General features: G+C 51.0%; 1 protein-coding gene across 2 annotated transcripts in view; it reads right to left on the minus strand.

Annotated features, from left to right (window-relative positions):
- Positions 1-10056: 10056 nt before the first annotated feature.
- RRP12 (ribosomal RNA processing 12 homolog) overlaps positions 10057-18726 on the minus strand; it is a 44221-nt gene continuing 35551 nt past the window's right edge. For both annotated transcript variants that reach the window (XM_024253428.3, XM_063727387.1), the window contains exons 30-34: positions 17196-17245; positions 13892-13964; positions 12295-12362; positions 11889-11971; positions 10057-10552 (exon numbers count right to left, since the gene is read on the minus strand). In XM_024253428.3, the coding sequence (XP_024109196.3) occupies positions 10450-10552; positions 11889-11971; positions 12295-12362; positions 13892-13964; positions 17196-17245 (377 nt within the window). In that variant the 3' untranslated portion in view covers positions 10057-10449. The remainder of the gene's footprint in view (positions 10553-11888; positions 11972-12294; positions 12363-13891; positions 13965-17195; positions 17246-18726) is intronic.

Genomic DNA, 18726 nt, shown 5'->3' on the forward strand with positions numbered 1-18726 from the left:
TGTTTGATCCCACCATGAAAGCTTGGGATTTGCTTGTTTTGTTTGGTGCCTAGGACAGTGCCTGACACATAGGAGGCAACAATAAAAATGTGTTGATGATTGAATGAATGGTGTCCAGCCTTGGTGTTCCAGTAAATAAGGGGTAGTCTTCCCTCTGCAGAAGATGAGGATCCCTGCACCAACAGCACTGAATTCAGGTTTCAGTTTACATACCACTTACAGCCATTTTTAAATTTTTAAATTTATTTTATTTTTTTTTTGAGACAGAGTCTTGCTCTGTCGCCAGTCTAGAGTGCTGTGGCATGATCTCAGCTCACTGCAACCTCCAACTCCCTGGTTCAAGGGATTCTCCTGCCTCCGCCTTCCGAGTAGCTGGGATTATAGGCATGCGCCACCATGCCTGGCTAATTTTTGTATTTTTAGTAGAGATGGGGTTTCACTATGCTGGCCAGGATGGTCTCGATCTCCTGACCTCGTGATCCACCTGCCGCAGCCTTCCAAAGTGCTGGGATTACAGGTGTGAGCCACCACGCCCGGCCCACTTTTTTATTTTTTATTTTTATTTTTTGGGACGGAGTCTCGCTCTGTTGCCAGGCTGGAGTGCAGTGGCACGATCTCGGCTCACTGCAACCTCCACCTCCAGGTTCAAGCGATTTTCCTGCCTCAGCCTCCCAAGTAGCTGGGATCACAGGCGCCCACCAACACACCTGGCTAAATTTTATATTTTTAGTAGAGACGGGTTTCACCATGTTGGCCAGGATGGTCTCGATCTCTTGACCTCGTGATCCGCCTGCCTCGGGCTCCAAAACTGCTGGGATTATAGGCGTGAGCCACCGCACCTGGCTTTTTTTTAATATTTAATTTTTTTGAGACAGTGTCTCACTCTGTTGCCCAAGCAGCTGGAGTGCAGTGGCAGGATCACAGCTCACTGCAGCCTCAACCTCCCTGGGCTCAGGTGATCCTCCCACCTCAGCCACCCCAGTAGCTGGGAATACAGGTGGGTGCCGTCATGCCCGGCTAATTTTGGTATATTTTGTAAATAAGGGATTTTGCCATATTGCCCAAGCTGGTCTCCAACTCCTGGGCTCAAGATATTGGCCTGCCTCGGCCTCCTAAAATGTTGGGATTACAGGTGCAAGCCACCCGTCCAGCCAACAGCCACTTCTTATCTCCCTGTCCAGCACTGCCCCCACCCCAGCCTAATGCACCAGCCCCTCTTGTCTGGATCATAACAGCAGCTTCTCAGCAGGTTACCTCATTTCCTCTTGCCCTGTTCTAATCCATCATCCATACATACAACAGCCAGTGATCTTAAAAAAAAAAAAAATTGGATCAGGTCAGTGTCCTGTGTGCTCCCTCCCCTCTAATTTGAGTGAGGATAATTCCAGTCCCAGTGAGAACCGCCTCCGCCACCAGCCTCTCAGCCCTGTCTGCCAGCATTCTCCTCCTTGCACCCCTGGTTGGGTAACCTTGGCCTTCTGTCAGTTCTTTGAAGAAGCCAAACTCTTCGCTCCAGGGTCTCTGCTACTGAACATTATTTTTCCCCTTCTTGGCCTGTAGCAGCACAGCCCCAAAGTGAGGCACTTTTTGTTTTGTTTTGTTTTGTTTTTTTGAGATGGAGTTTCGCTCTTGTCGCCCAGGCTGGAGGGTAATGGCACAATCTCGGCTCACTGCAACCTCTGCCTCCCAGGTTCAACCAATTCTCCTGCCTCAGCCTCCCAAGTAGCTGGCATTACAGGTGCCCGCCACTACACCCAGCTAATTTTTGTATTTGTAGTAGAGATGGGTTTTCACTGTTGGCCAGGCTTGTCTTGAACTCCTGACCTCAGGTGATCTGCCTGCCTCAGCCTCCCAAAGTGCTGGGATTACAGGCGTGAGTCACCATTCCCAGCCAAAGTGAGGCACTTGAACAGCACTGCTCCCAGCCCCAACCGCATACACACATAAACACAGTCTAAGTAGAAACAGTAAGCCTGGTATGCAAACAAAGTTTCCACAGGAGTCCAGCCCCAGCCCACCTTGCAAGTTGCAAGTGACTGTTGCCCTTGGTCCCGGGTTTCTGGAAATGTAGGAGCCTTGGTTGTTTGCCAACCTAAAGCCTACTCATCCTCCAGGTCTTAGCTAAATGCCACTCCAAGAGGCCCTCCTGCTATGGCTCCCTCCCCTTGCCCAAACCAGGGCCCAGCATAATAACCATGCCGAACCTTCATAGCACTGTCCTAATCATGTGTTTTATTAAATTATTTATTTATTTATTCTGTCTCCTCATAAACTTAGTGAAAGCAAGGATCCTGCCTGCATTGCTTACTACTCTATCTCCCACCCCTCACCAAATGTCTTTTTGGAAGTCCTTTGCTCAGAATAAATGCCCAATGAGAGAGAGAGAGAGAGAGTGAGTGTGTGTGTGTGTGTGTGTGTGTAAGGGAGAGAGAGAGAGAATAAGAAATGTGCAAGAAGAGGCCGGGCGCGGTGGCTCACGCCTGTAATCCCAGCACTTTGGGAGGCCGAGGTGGGCGGATCACAAGGTCAGGAGATCGAGACCATCCTGGCTAACACGGTGAAACCCCGTCTCTATTAAAAATACAAAAAATTAGCCGGGCGTGGTGGTGGGTGCCTGTAGTCCCAGCTACTTGGGAGGCTGAGGCAGGAGAACGGCATGCACCCGGGAGGTGGAGCTTGCAGTGAGCCAAGGTCGCGCCACTGCACTCCGGCCTGGGTGACAGAGCAAGACTCCGTCTCAAAAAAAAAAAAAAAAAGAAATGTGCAAGAAGAAGATCATGGAAAGAGACTTGCAGGCCAGCTGCATCCCCCTCCTTGAAGGAGACAGGAAGGAATGCCCAGCCCAGCCTAGCCCTTCCCTTCATGTCGAGTTCATGCTGGCACACTCACCCGCCTCTCACTGAGTATGAAGAGACCTGTTTTGTAATTGGTCTTTATCCCAGAGTAGCAGAGCTTTGGGAGCAAACAGCCTGCAGGGTAATGAATGGGAGGGAGAACAGACGCTGGTGTCCAACTTCACATGGCATTTGGAAATTCACAGCCAAGCCTCTTTGCAACACTGTGCCCTCCCCGGGGGCTAATTTCAGCAGGCTGCAGCAGCATAGGCTTTAACTCCAGAGACCTGGGTGCTACCTTCTGCTACCTGCATAAGTCTGCCCAAACCATGCATCCTTTCTGCCTTTCAGTTCTCAGCTGCGAAGTGGGAATCATGATAAAGATAACCATAATCACAATGCAAACAGGACAACTGTTGCAAGGATCAAAAGAGATGGTGGGTGTGAATGTGTTTGGTAAGCTGGAGAGCTCCGTACAAGCTCCAGTTGTAACTGCCACTGTACCTGTGCAGGAGATTCAAATCTGGCAGGTGTGACTGTGCATGTAACAGATGCTAGGCCCCTTTGTGAAATCCCGAGGAACCCCTACAGGACCGATGTGATAGTCCTCTTGTGAGCAGGGAGGAATTTTCTCAGAATACTAGATGTCAGCTTTGCTAGTTGATAATTACCAGTGTTTGCTTTGGAGCACCCCATCTTCTTCGAGAAGTTGAACTAGCTGCTGGAATGATGAAGGAAGGCGTTTTTAGATAAGTATTATCACACAATGATCCAGTCGATACACATAAAATCTGCTCAGGGCAATACTGTGCCTTGTCATTTTTATGAGCATATTTACAACTGAGGGTTGGTCTCAGGTTATCTACTGTGTATGTAATTCAGGCTCAGTGGCCTCAAGTCCAAGAACTATGGCATAGCAACTGTTCTGGTTAAAAACAAGACTTCTGGCCGGGCGTGGTGGCTAACACCTGTAATCCCAGCACTTTGGGAGGCCAAGGCGGGCGGATCACTTGAAGTCAGGAGTTCAAGACCAGCTTGGCCAACATGGTGAAACCCCATCTCTACTAAAAGTACAGAAATTAGTCGGGCGTGGCAGCATGCACCTGTAATTCCGGCTACTCAGGAGGCTGAGGTAGGAGAACTGCTTGAACCCAGAGGTTGTAGTGAGCTGAGATCATGCCTCTGCTCTCCAGCCTGGGTGACGGATTGAGACTCTGTCTCAAAAAAACGAACAAAAAACCAAGACTTCCAAGAGCTTGCAGAACCTTCACTGGTGGAGGACCATGAGGGCTATACAGGTTATTCCTGGCACCAGTTGCAAATCCATCTGCCTGTCATCAGTGCCTCACATCCTCTTTGAAATTCTGACTTAAAATCATCAGCTCTGTAATGGGTGATGGGTGACATCCCTGGAATTTGGAAATCAGGCTGCCCTCTGGAAGTTAAATCCTTCAAGTCTACACATGAGGGACAGGATTAGTTATCTGAACAAGGCCCCAGAAGAAACAGGATGTCTCTCTGGTGAAAGCCAGAACTGGCCTTGGAAATTCAATCCAGGCATGCCTGCCTGTGAAGGAAGCCTTATTAAATCTCAGAACAGGCTGGGCATGGTGGCTCACGCCTCTAATCCCAGCACTTTGGGAGGCCGAGGCGGGGGTGAATCACCTGAGGTCAGGAGTTGGAGACCAGCCTGGCCAACATGCTGAAACCTCGTCTCTACTAAAAATACAAAAAATTAGCCGGGAGTGGTGGTAGGCACCTGTAATCCCAGCTACTTGGGAGGCTGAGACAGGAGAATCGCTTGAACCTGGGAGGCGGAGGTTGCAGTGAGCCGAGATTGTGCCACCGCACTTCAGCCTAGGCAAAAAGAGCGAAACTCTGTCTCAAAAAAAAAAAAAAAAAAATCTCAGAACAGCTTCTGAACAGCAGGTAAATGGCTGCAAAGGCCCTACAAGACACTAGAGAGGAAGGATCTGTTCCATTCTGCAGCCAACCAAAATAGAGGGGCAGGGCCCCAACAGGCTGCTAGGAGAATGGGCCCCTATAGGCAGATATATCCCCAGAGATGAAACTGTCCCACCCCAATGACAATATTATTCACATATCACTTGCATGATTCCATTTGCCCTGTTTTATGCCCCCAGTACAGAAAAACCACTGGTTTCGGCTTCCTATGGGAGCATGTGCTGAGCAGTCACCTTGAGTATCTTGGGCAGTTACAGTTCTCATTATAAATTAATATATTATAATTTCGACTAGGTCTCATGTGAATCTGCATCTTCTTCTCTGAATCTGATCAATCCTGATTTTCTCCTTATTTATTTATTTAGAGTTCCAGGCTGGAGTGCAGTGACTATAACAGGCTGGACCAGAGTGCATTGCAGCCTCAACCTCCTGGCCTCAAGTGATCCTCCCACCTCAGCCTTCCAAGTAGCTGGGTCTAGAGGCACATGCCACTGCACCCAGCATCAATCCCGATTTTAGACTTGTAAAGCTGATCTCCAGACCTCAGCCCTGGAATGAGTATGCAGCAGCAAGCCACTACACCATCTACTACGTTCTTAGTATTTACTGATGATTGACCACCGCCTCAAAACCCAAATCCAGGCATTTCCGTGACGAATCATTGAGATTTGGAATGGGAGGAGGAAATGTGCCACCACATCCCTGGCCTTGGATAACCCAGTTGGCCTCTAACAGCTTGGTGTTTCTAATGGCAGCAGCTACGTCAAGCATAATTTCAGGAAATGGCAAACCAGCTTACATTGTCCCAAATCAGGGTTATTTTCTGGAGTACAGTCATCTATCTACTCACAATAATGTATATCAAAAATAGAACAAAGAGTAGTCATCACGGCATTTTCTAAATATTCCTTTGCACACGGTCTGGCATCTAGTGATGGCATTAAATTCCTGCATACAGCAAAGAACAACATACTTATGGACTCAAAGATGCTTTGTAAACTGAGCTATGTCCACTGGGCAGATGTTTAAAGCTGAGCCATTGAAAATGATGTTTATAGCCGGGTGCAGTGGCTCATGCCTATAATCCCAGCACTTGGGGAGGCTGAGGTGGGTGGATCACCTGAGGTTGAGAGTTCAAGACCAGACTGACCAACATGGAGAAACCCCATCTCTACTAAAAATACAAAAATTAGCCGGGCGTGGTGGCACATACCTGTAATCCCAGCTACTCAGGAGGCTGAGGCAGGAGAATCACTTGAACCCGGGAGGCAGAGATTGCAGTGAGCCAAGATCGCGCCATTGCACTCCAGCCTGGGCAAAAAGAGTGATACTCCGTCTCAAAAAAGAGAAGAAAAGGAAATGATATTTATGAAGCATTTACGTTAGTATATGGTAAGAACTTTAGTCAAGTGCAAATTTAGAACACAAATTGTCCAGGCATAGTGGCTCATGCCTATAATCCTAATACTTTAGGAGGCTGAAGCAGAAGGATTGTTTGTGTTCAGGGAATTTGAGGCTGCAATGAGCTGTAACTGTGCCACTGCACTCCAGCCTGGATGACAGAGCAAGACCTTGTATCAAAACATATATATATATATAAAATGTAAACTTGCATTTTAAAACTACATTTTTTTTTTTGAGATGTAGTCCTGCTCTGTTGCCCAGGCTGGAGTGCAGTGCCGTGATCTTGGCTCACTGCGATCTCTGCCTCTCAAATTCAAGCAATTCTCTTGCCTCAGGCTCTCAAGTAGCTGGGATTACAGGCACGCACCACCATGCCCAGCTAATTTTTTTGTATTTTTAGTAGAGACGGTGTTTCACCAAGTTGGTCAGGCTGGTCTCAAACTCCTGACCTCAGATGATCCACCTGCCTTGGCCTCCGAAAATGCTGGGATTACAGGCATGAGCCACCGTGCCCGGCCCCATTTTTCCTTTTTTTGAAACAGGGTCTTACTCTATTGCCCAGGCTGGAGTATAGTGACATGATATCGGCTCACTGCAACCTCTGCTTCCCAGGCCCAAGCTCTTCTCCCACCTCAGCCTCCGGAGGAGCTGGAACTACAGGTGTACTCCATCACGCTTGGCTAATTTTTTGTAGAGACAAGGACTCACTATATTACCCAGGCCAGTCTCAAACTCCTGGGCATCAACGATCCTCCCGCCTCAGCCTCCCAAAGTGTTGGGATTACAGGTGTGAGCCATTGTGCCTGGCCTTACATTTTTTCCTTAATTAAAAAAAAAAAAAAAAAGCCCTATGTATATTTAAAAAAAAACAGAATGAAATGCACTAGTAATAACTGAGAATTTGGTGGAAGGATTGTAGCCCCTACTTTTACTTTTGTTTTTTCCAAATGTTCTGGGAATCTTTATCACTTTTATAGTGAAATATATATGATTTTAATTTTTAAAATTACCCTTTGAGGAAACATAAGCAACCAAGAAAAAAAAAATGGGGAAAGGACTCTGAGGACTGAAAACAGGCTACCTGAACTTCATAAGCAATTTTGTTACATGTTGCAAACAGTACAGAAAAAACACCTGTACAGGACTGATCAGGCTGTAAGTAAGACTAGCTCTAAAGATGGCCACTGGCAGGAATGAACTGCCAGGACAGTCCCCACCAAGCCTTCTGCCACAATCACGAGAAGGGAAATAGTGAAGGGGCAAGGTCGGTTTAACCTGACTCACCCATGGCCAGAAGTGTCACAATGTGGACATGACTAGACGGCCTTTGCAAATCCCCAAAGCTTGACCACTCCCTTGGCCAACTGCAGGGTTGCAGTTTTCGTAGTCAAGCAGGGTAGGATCTGTTTTCCATTTCTGAGAATGAGTGGAGGATGGACCCCAGAAAAGCAAGCCTCAGACTGACATTCCCAAAAGCATAAATTGAAAATCTGGAGAGTGAGAGCTCTCAACTTTCCTGTTCACCCTAAAATTGGATGAATCTTTTGTTGATGAACACTCCTAAGATTCTCTTTCGCCCCCACTGTTGAAACAACACTGACTTTGTTTTTTTTTTTGAGACAGAGTTTCACTCTTGTCACCCAGGCTAGAGTGCAAAAGCGCAATCTCAGCTCACTGCAACCTCTGCCTCCCGGGTTCAAGCAATTCCCCTGCCTCAGCCTCCCGAGTAGCTGGGACTAGTGTGTGCCACCACACCCAGCTAATTTTGTATTTTTAGTAGAGACGGGGTTTCACCATGTTGGCCAGGCTGGTCTTGAACTCCTGACCTCAGGTGATCCACCTGCCTCGGCCTCCCAAAGTGCTGGATTACAGGTGTGAGCGATAGCGCCCGGCCTCAAGAACACTGACTTTCAAAATACATGTTTTAAGCACCTGAAGTTTCGGGGTGAAGACTAATTCTTGCCTCTGCATCAAGATCACTTGCATTTGAAGTCTACTTCCAAAAGAATATGGCATTCAGCACATCACTAACGCCAACCTTTCTAGGTCACCTGCCTTTCCCATCTTTAAAAGAAAACAAAGTTCCTTGGAAGATGTGCTATATATAACAAGGAGGTTGGCTTCACGCTTTTTTTTTTTTTTTTTTTTTGAGATGGAGTTTCACTCTTGTTGCCCAGGCTGGAGTGCAATGATGCGATCTCAGCTCACCCCAACCCCTGCCTCCCAGGTTCAAGTGATTCTCCTGCCTCAGCCTCCCGAGTAGCTGGGATTACAGGCATGCACCACCATGCCCGGCTAATTTTGTATTTTTAGTAGAGATGGGGTTTCTCCATGTTGGTCAGGTGATCCACCTGTCTCGGCCTCCCAAAGTGCTGGGATTGCAGGTGTGAGCCGTGCTTGGCCTTTTTTTAAAAAACAAACGAACAACACCAATAAGCTGGGCGCAGTGGCTCACGCCTGTAATCCCAGCACTTTGGGAGGCCAAGGCGGGCGGATCACAAGGTCAGGAGTTCGAGACCAGCCTGGCCAACATGGTGAAACCCTGTCTCTACTAAAAATACAAAAATTAGCTGGGCATGGTGGCGGGCGACTGTAATCCCAGCTACTCAGGCGGTTGAGGCAGAATTGTTTGAACCTGGGAGGCAGAGGTTGCAGTAAGCTGAGATCGCGCCATTGCATTCCAGCCTGGGTGACAGGGCAAGACTCTGTCAAAACAAACAAACAAACAAACAAAAGACAAAACACCAATGCTGGGCAATTGGCTCATACCCCTATCTACTTTACACAAAGCTTCCCAGTGCACGTGGTCACATTTCCTGAGAAAGGAAATAGGAAAGGACTGGGCTTGGCTTACTTCGACCCAACTTGTGTCCAGAAGTGTAACAGTGGGGAGTATGGTTAGATCCCCTCTGCAAATCTCTCGTAGCCACTCCTAACCACCTTTCTTGCTTGCTCTCCAATTCTAGATTTCTGTGAACAAGGCATGTAAACAGTGCCACCTCTGGGCCAAGTGTGGTTCCTCTCAGCTTTTCCTAGCCCCAAATCATTGGGAGGAAATGCCCTAATTTGGGGAGCACTGGATCCGGTTAAGACTTGGGTCCCCTTAGATAATGAGTGGAAGAGTGTGGTGGGACAGGCTGCCAGGAGGTGCACAGGGCCTCCTGGGACCATTATCAGAGCCAAGTGCCTTAAACTAGAATGGAAACGAGGAATGTGTGTGTGCGCTCGCCTCACATTGGGAGGATCTGAGATGGGAAGAATGTATCGGTGAGGTGCTAGGGCACAAAGCACACTCATATTGGGGTGTGGGAACAGTGCTGGGGTTCTTTGCTTCTGGCTGCCTGTGGGATCGTATCCACACAAGGGAACCTGGGCTGACAGAACACTGACCTCAGGACCTCTGTGCCATGCCCTTCTCTGCTCCAGACCAACAAAGCTGGACAAGTGAATCACATCACACAAACAGATCCCCTTGTCTGGGAAAAAAAGAATGTGGGAAGACAGGGAGGTGAATGAACCAGGCTATGCTGGGCACTTGGAGGGGCTCAGCAAACACTTTGTTCAATCAGTGAACAAAGATGCTGGAGAGACTTGTGCCCAGGGCAGCTGGGGCAGTCCCTGGTGCTGAACTGCAGCTCCTGACACCAGCCCTGGGGCATTCGCTGCCCCTCCTGACACAGGTGGGTGCTCCCGGGCAAGTTCCAAAGCCTGTCCTATGGGCAAAGCATTATGATATGCCCTGGACTGGATGTAAGGAGTTAGACAGGAAGAGGTCAGGCCACTGCTGCCAACAACTGGACACTGTTCTTACCCCTGGAGGGGGCAGATTATGAAACAGTTTCTAGAAAAAAAATGCAGGATGAGACACATTTATTCTACATCTGGTCACAATAAATCTCACCCAGACCACAGCCAGGATGCCACGTGGCTACAAGCAGCTGGCGGAAACGGAGATCATCTGTTCTGGTGCTCATGGCCACTCTGGGCAGAAAGCAAAGGTGCCTCATGGCACCTACTCAGAGGCACTGAGGCCACATTCCCATCTCCAGGCACCAGGGATGTCTCTGAAGGGTGATTCCATTTGGAGTTTCCAAAATCCAGGACTTCTGAGAGCCAAGCCCCAGTTCCAAGTCATCCTGAGTCCAGGCTCTGCCAGAATCTTGAGCACCTGGAGCTGGTGGCAAGGCAGCCTGGGGACTAAAAGGGCCTCAGACTGGACCACAGGGCAGCCCAGGGGCCCTGGGCCTCAGGGCCGACGATCCTTTCTGCGGTTTTTGTGTCCCACCTGGGAACCTCGCCGGGCAGCCTTCACCAGGCCTTTGAACTGTCCCTGCAGCTTCATCTTCTTCCTGCAGGGCCAAGGAACAGAAAGGTCACATCTGGCTGAGAATAGGAGGCCCCCTCCCGATGCCAAATGATGGCTCACCCCCAGCGCCAGCAGGGATGAGAAGGGGGCCTCCAGGTGGTGACCAGCACATGGACTGGGCAGACCACACGTGGCTGCAGCTTCCACATGGCTCATGTCCTGACCTGGACATTCCACTTTGGCACAATTATCCCCCTGGAAACAGGCCTCCCTTCCATTCTTCCTCTAATGTAAGTCCAGAGAAGGTCAAAGCTCCCTCTGCCCACCCATCCCTCCACTGAAAGGTAACTTACAATCCACAGAAGCTAGAACTTTAGAACACCATTTCCCTAGTAACATTAGTTTCCAAAGCAGTCCTACACATAACCCAATTTAAGGGCCAAAGTCGGAAACAACTCTAATTTCCTACCAATAAAGGGATTAGAAAAGCAAATTATACAAAGCTATTAAAAATGATGACTATGGTCGGGCGCAGTGGCTCACGCCTGTAATCCCAGCACTTTGGGAAGCTGAGGTGGGCAGATCACGAGGTCAGGAGATCAAGACCATCCTGGCTAACACAGTGAAACCCTGTCTCTACTAAAAATACAAAAAAATTAGCCGGGTGTGGTGGCGGGTGCCTGTAGTCCCAGCTACTCTGGAGGCTGAGGCAGGAGAATGGCGTGAACCCAGGAGGCGGAGCTTGCAGTAAGCCGAGATGGTGCCACTGCACTCCAGCCTGGGCAACAGAGCGAGACTCTGTCTCAAAAAAAAAAAAAAAAAAAAGATTACTATGTAGAGTATGTATATACCAGAAAACATCTGTACGACATAATATCATGTTTAAAGAAGCAGTTCAGGGCCGGGCACGGTGGCTCATGCCTGTAATCCCAGCACTTTGGGAGGCTGAGGCATGCAGATCACGAGGTCAAGAGATCGAGACCATCCCAGCCAATGTGGTGAAACCCCATCTCTACTAAAAATACAAAAATTAGCTGGGCATGGTGGCACACGCCTGTAGTCCCAGCTACTCGGGAGGCTGAGGCAGAAGACTAGCTTGAACCCGGGAGGCAGAGGTTGCAGTGAGCCAAGATCACACCACTGCACTCCAGCCTGGCGACAGAGCAAGACTCTGTCTCAAAAAAATAAAAAAATAAAGAAGCAGTTCAACTCAGTAATATAGGTAGGTACCAGCTACATGATATAGGTGCATGTTTAAAAAAAAAGCTGGAAGAGACTCAAATTGAGTTGACAGTTTAATGAGGCCCTCCCTTCTTTAGAGCACTCTGCTCCCTCATCCCCACCCATCCTCCAGCCCCCAGCCTGGCACAGCGTCATACCTGCGGTTGAGCTTGCTTCTGTTGAGGGGGATGTAGGCATAGGGATCCGGCCGGCCTTTCTTCTTCACATCACCTTTTGCTTTCTGCTCGCCCAGAGAAACAGAGTCAGCTAGGAGGGTGGGGTTCCCCTTCTGTCCCTGCCCTAGACTTGACAGGCCCCATAACCTCCCTTCATCCTCTGCCTTAGGTGGTGCCAAAGAGCTCCTGTATCCTTGGAAGGCCATTCAACAAGGTCCCCCATTTCAGATGCCACAAGGTCTTGGCATCTGAACCCCTTCTTCTTTCCTGGCCTCAGTTGAGTTCCAGGAAGGTGCCTCTCAGGACAGTGATGGGCACAGCTCCTCCTTGCCCCTCCCTGGCACCTGTCCAGTGCCAGGAGACCCCATGCCCTACATGCAGTGCTTACCTTGGCCTTGTATTCGGCCCCAGGCATAGCCTTCTTGGCCACAGGGCGATGAATGCCAGAGCCTCCAGCTATAGGGAGAACACAGGACCATGAGTCAGGCAAAGCCAGGGCAGCCTCCTCCAGAAAGGCAATGGGCACCCTCTCTGAGAGCTGCCAGGGAGCAGATGAGTGAAGGCCAGGAACTTGGCTCCGTCCCCTATCAAACCAGGACAAAGACCTTCCTCGAGGAGGGACTGTCTGGTGATTTGACAGTTAGATCACTGGGCTCCTCAGACTGACCCAGAATCCTTACAGCTTACCAGAGACCTCTGGGAACACATAGATTCTCCACTAACACACTAACAAAAAATAACCCATATTCTCCAAAGTCAGACAGAATTCAGCCAGCCAGCCAGGTTCAACTCCCAGCTCTGCCACTTACAGCTCCAACCTCAGGCAAGCCTCTTAACCTCATCTGTTAGAGAAGGCATTTTAGGCTTTCCCGTCTTATCTCATTTGGGTTTCACACAAACACTGAGATAGAAGGCAGCTATTTAACCCATTGTAACAGATGTGAACACTGTAGCTTAGAGAGGTCAGGATCCTTGCCCAAGGTCAGCTGGCTTCTCCAGCCTGGACTTCAACATTCAACGACAAGTTGTGGATGGAATCCTACCATGCCAGCTCAGGAGGACTCTCTGAGATGACCAGCACGAACCACCCCCATTCCTCATGTTGTTGCAGATGAGAAACTAGAAGCTCAGAGGCAGACAGTGTAACCAGGCCAAGGTCACACAGCTAAGCAGAGGTTGGGAAAGCAGCCCTGACCCCAGGTCTCTGCCTCATCAACTGGCAGGTACTCCTGCCTCAGCATCACTCCATCCCAGGGCACAGTAGGTGAGCTGGCCCTGGCTCACGGGTGCCACAGGCGGAAGAGCCATGAGGTTGTGCAGCTGCGTTATGATGCTCTAGGGCTGAGGACACACCAGCTACTGGAATCAGAGGTTTCCCACAGGAGCCCCTGGACCTCCAGATGCAAAGCAAGGGCTCTGCTGCAAGGGCTTGGGGACAGAGGTCCTGCACGGCTACCCTGGGAGGAAGGAAGCAGAGGTGAAGCCACCTTGGCACTTCCAGCAGCTGCTCTAGGAGGGCAACAGCTGGTGGGCCCAGAGATAGAAATAGAGGGGAACCCTCTGACCAGACCCAATACCAACCTTCCCAGTTTCCAGCCCCGGCACCGGCCAAGTGGCTTCTCTAAACCCAGCCTGACTCGGTTGGTGCTCTTAGGGTGACCAAGAGAGGCAAGCAGCTCGCAGAAGGGACAGACTCAAGCCTCTTGGAAGGCCTGGGTGGGTGGGAAGGAGCTGCAGCTCAGGGCTCCTCAGAAGGCTGGTGGTTGCATGCACAGATCTACTAACCCCCGGGCTCTCCCACACCCCCAGGGCCCCTTAGACTCCAGGCCCATCATGAGTGTCATATCAGCCAACCTCTGTTGGTGCCAAGTGAGTGCAACCAGGCTGTGCAACCTCATGGCCCTGCCACCCCTTCCTGTGACTCCCCTCCCTAATGCAGGTGACAGGGATCCATGTGTCCCAGGACAGAGGAGTGGAAGCCTCACCTTGGTACTGAGGGGGTATCTCCAGCTCCTCCTCCTCAGCCTCTTTCTGGTGCTTGAGCTTCTGGTGCTTTTTCTACAGAGAGGGAATAGGTGGGGAGTGAGTGAACCAGGGGATGTGCCCACCCTCGGGAATGCCAACCGTAACAGCAGAGTACCCTGCATCAAGCAGGAGAGGCCCTCTGCTAAGCACCCCACCTCTTACAGATGGGGAAACTAAGGCCCAGAGAGGGCAAGGAACTGTCCAAGATCACAAAGCCAGGCAGTGCAGAAGAGAAGCTCTGGCCACGTCCTGACTGCCGGGCTGGTGGCGGCCGCTCCTGCTCTGCCTTTCCACTGTGGGCCCCACCCAGGCCTGCAATTGCCCAGAGGGCTTCTGACATCAGCTTACCCAGCCTTCCTAATGGGGAAAATGAGGTCCCTGGCCTCTTCAGAGAGCATAGCTTTACCAATTCTTTGCTTCACACAAACCCCACCCCACTCTCCCTATTAATCACTCACTTACTGATCCCCTACTAAGTGCCAGGCCCTGGGGACACAGGGCACAAGATCTAGTTCCTGTGCTCCAGGGGCTCTCAGGTAGGTGGGAGACCCCTGCTCAAGCCGGTCATCACTGAACCTCAACAATGCTACCAACCCAGCAGGTATGAGCATGGACAGTGAGACACGTCAGCTCGTCAATTATATTCAACAGGAAGTGACAGAGCACCTACTGTGTGCCTGGCGCTGTGTTAGGCAGTCCAAGGGAAGGAGGGAGAGCCTGACAGCAGCCCCAGCCCACCAGATGTGAGCCTAGAACCAACATCCAGGCCAGGCAGAGGCATGCTGTGCAGGGAGGGGAGGCAAACAGAGGCGGCCCCAGCTGGCAAGGCTAGTCCCTGCACCGTGGTCTGTGCCACTGTGCCCCAGAAACCTCTAGAAACTGCAGATTCCCAGGGTTCCAGCTACCCAGGGGATCCAGAGGCCAACCAGGGGAAAGGTGTGCCAGGCAAAGGGATCAGCCTGGGCAGAGCGAACAAGCTGCAGCACACACAGGGTGTGCCTGGGGAACAGGGGACTCCAGGTCCACTGGCCGAAGCCCAGCTGAGTGGGCTCCTAGTGGAGAAACAGGAACTGGGAGGAAGCTGACTCCGACTGCAATGTAGGGGACGATGGCTGAGCTGGCTCTTGGTTCAGCTGGTGCCTGGCCAACAGCCCAGCCCGCTGGCCTTGAATGGAGGCAGCTATTTGAACCCCAACATTTCATGCTCCCACAATGGTTGGCCGAAGAGTTAGAACTTGGTCGGGCGCGGTGGCTCACGCCTGTAATCCTGGCACTTTGGGAGGCTGAGGCAGGTGGATCACGAGGTCAGGAGTTCGAGACCAGCCTGACCAACATGATGAAACCCCATCTCCACTAAAAATACAAAAATTAGCCGGGCGTGGTGGCACGCACCTGTAATCCCAGCTACTCAGGAGGCTGAGGCAGGACAATCACTTGCACCCGGGAGGGGGAGGTTGCAGTGAGTCGAGATTGCGCCACTACACTCCAGCCTGGCGAAAGAGCGAGACTTCATCTCAAAAAAAAAAAAAAAATAGTTAGAACTAAGTGCCATGCAAGAAGCCGTCTAGGGGTCTCAGTGGCAGGAGCCAGCCACAGAGTGCAGCCGCCCTGGGGCCCTCTCAGTGCCTGGAGACAAGGCATCTGCTCAGTCCCGCTCTGCCCGGTGCAGTGGGGGACATCCTTAGAAAGCCATGGTCAGTTCTCCCCAGCCAGGAAGAGGAGTAGGCTGCTGAGGATCTGCAAAGCCACATGTGAAGATTCGCTTAAGGAACCCAGGAGGCTTTGAGTGGAAAAAGATTTCCAGGAAAAGTGAATAATCAAGTCACCATAGCTTACTTTGCATCACTAAGTGGCAAGCACTGTACACAGAAACCAAGACTTGAGCCCAGGCAGTCTGGGCCCAGAGACACACGTTTGACAGACGACTGCCATCACCTGGAAAGGGAGACTAGACTGGCCTGAGGGTGGCCTCTCGGAGAGGCCCATGTCAGACCAAGCAGAGGAAGGACTCCCAGTAGGTGAAGCTGTCCCACAGGAGTGGCCGCCTGGGCGCAGAGAGGGGCAGGAGGGTTTTCAGCAGAAGCCCCACTGCTTTTCCTCAAGGGCATCCCAGATGGGCTTCCCACATCAGAGGCTGCTCAGGTCCTCAGCTACTCTCTGACCCAGGACTCTGGATATGTACTCAGCTCTTCAAACAGAATTCTGCGCTGTCACAATGCTCTAATAACAAAGCTCCTCCTCGGGCCATGCTGGGCAGATGGACACTTGGCAAGGCATATGGGCAGTCATTCACAAATATGACGCCAATGAAAACGGGGATGTGGGGGAAGTCTGTAACACGTCAGGCACTATGCTAATGCACTTTACACGCCCAATCTTACCAAACTGTCCCAATGACTCCACCAGGTGGTCTATTTATAACCCCACTTTACAGATCAGGAATTGAGGCTTTAAAAGGTTAGGCTGAAGCCAAGATGGGACCCCAGAGTCTGCCGCTTCCCCACCGATATCACTATACCCCTGATATAGGCTCCTGTCACCTACGGGTGGTGCCTAGGAAGGCTGGATGGGCTGGGGCACAGTCTGGAAGGACAGAGAGGGAAGAAACTGCTCCAGAATGGAAATGTTCCACTGAGCTTGAGACTGACAGGTGTTGGGTGACTGGTTGGGCCCACTTCGCCCTTGTTGGTTCAGGTGGGGCAGCTGAGGCTGTTTCCATCCTGGGAGGCAGCACTGCCAGGTCAACAGGGGTAATGGTGGCAAAGAGGTTGAATTTCTGGGCTTAGGAGACTGGAAAACCAGGGTTCAAATTCCTGGTTTGCACAGACTGAGCCCTGTGACCCTGGGCAGGCTACTTACCTCTGTACACTCCTCTGGTCACTGGGACAACGGAGTCCCTATCTTCGTGAGGCTATGTGGGGCCCTCAGCACAGTGCCGGGCGCACAGCCATGCTCCCCCACGGTGGATGCCCCCACCCCATGCAGGAGCACACAGGGAAGCTGCTGCCCTTGCCCCTGCGTAGCACATGCCCTCGCTAGAGAGACAAGTGTCTCTGCCTTCTTTTTCCTTTAACTAGACAACCATCACTCTGTCCTGCATGGCACCCACAGCCTTCTGGACCGCCTGCTATGCACACCTGTGAGGATACACTGAGCATTCCAGAAACAGGGCAGTTCCAATGTCTACGTGTGGTGGGGGTGAGAAGCTGTGGGGCCCAGGCTTAGGTCTGAAGCCCTAGCACCCCGTCCACAGGAACTACTCACACTCCTGACGATCACATCTTCCATTAGGTCAGCCATCTCTTCATCTTCACCTGGAGCCAAAAAAGAGAGGCCCATGAGCACTGGTGGGAGCTCCTCAAAACCTACCCTTTCCTTCTGCCCCCTCCTGGCTCACCAGGCTGAGGGGCCACCAACTCCAGCCCCAGAAAATTGCCTTCCTCAGACCAATATCATCCTTCTGTTAGAAGAGATGAGACCCCTGAGCACTGCCCCTTTCTCCTTGCCACCCTAGGCCCTAGGGATAACGGCCCCTCAAAGAAGTGGTGATCCTACTTTTGAGGTGAATATGGCTTTGTTTGAAACTTCTTTTTTCCCACTCACCCACCCTTCATCTGTTTGAGATTTGAAGAAAGCCCCAGGTTTCCGGGGGAGTCAGGCGCTCCCGCAGCCCCATACACGCCCCCACTGTGCCAGGAAGGCTTCATTCTCCTGTTTGAAATCTCTGCCCTATGCAGTATGTGCTGGGCTCCATGTGGGAATATAAAGTATGAAACTGACCAGTTGGAGGGAAGAGAAACTCAGGCAAAGTCAATCAACAACCAAAAGACAATAGAGAGCACGTGATCGGCCATGTATGGTGGCTCACACCTGTAATCCCAGCACTCTGGGAGGCCGAGGTGAGGTGGGAGGATCACCTGAGGTCAGGAGTTCGAGACCAGTCTGCAACATGGCAAAACCCCATCACTACTAAAAATACAACAATTAGCTGCGCATGGTGGTGCGTGCCTGTAGTCCCCAATACTTGGGAGACTGAGGCAGGAGAATCGCATAAACTCAGGACATGGAGATTGCAGTGAGTCGAGATCAAGCCACTGCACTCCAGCCTGAGTGACACAGCGAGACTCTATCTCCAAAGAAAGCACATGACCAAGGGCTGAAGACTGGGTTTCCTCTGGGCTGGGCAGGAGTTCTGGGGGAATCAGGCCTAAAGGCTGAGGTACCCAGGAAGGGCTACAAAAGGAGCTTTGAGCTGAATCCTGAAGAGCACGGGGGTTTGGAAAGGCAGAGAGAGAGAGGAGGGGTCCTGACAGCCTCAGGAATGCCTGGGCACCAAGGAGGACAGGAGATGGAAAAGTATACAGGGGCGAGAGAGGAGCAGAGAAGACACTAGACACGGAAATATAACAGGCACATGTACACCAAGTACATATGCTGTACCCGTTACACCGATTCATCTTCATTCCAACCCGGAAAAGTGGGTATTAGGATTGTATGATATCCACTCTGAAGCAAGGAAATGGAGCTAAGGAGAGGCTGACTGAGTGGCTGCAGTCGTGTGGCTGGTGAGTTGGGTGCATGTGGAGCGTTGAGGCTCCAGTTAGGAGGTGCAGTGAGACAAGGGCCCAGAGCTCGCAGCACTGGGAACCGAACAAAGGGATGACAGGTGTGTTCTTGAAGACCTAGGTGTTTCTTTTTTTTGAGACAGTTTCGCTCTGTCACCCAGGCTGGAGTGCAGTGGCACAATCTTGGCTCACTGCAAGCTCTGCCTCCCGGGTTCACGCCATTCTCCTGC

Source organism: Pongo abelii, chromosome 8, assembly GCF_028885655.2.
Source record: "Pongo abelii isolate AG06213 chromosome 8, NHGRI_mPonAbe1-v2.0_pri, whole genome shotgun sequence".
Lineage (NCBI taxonomy): Eukaryota > Metazoa > Chordata > Mammalia > Primates > Hominidae > Pongo > Pongo abelii.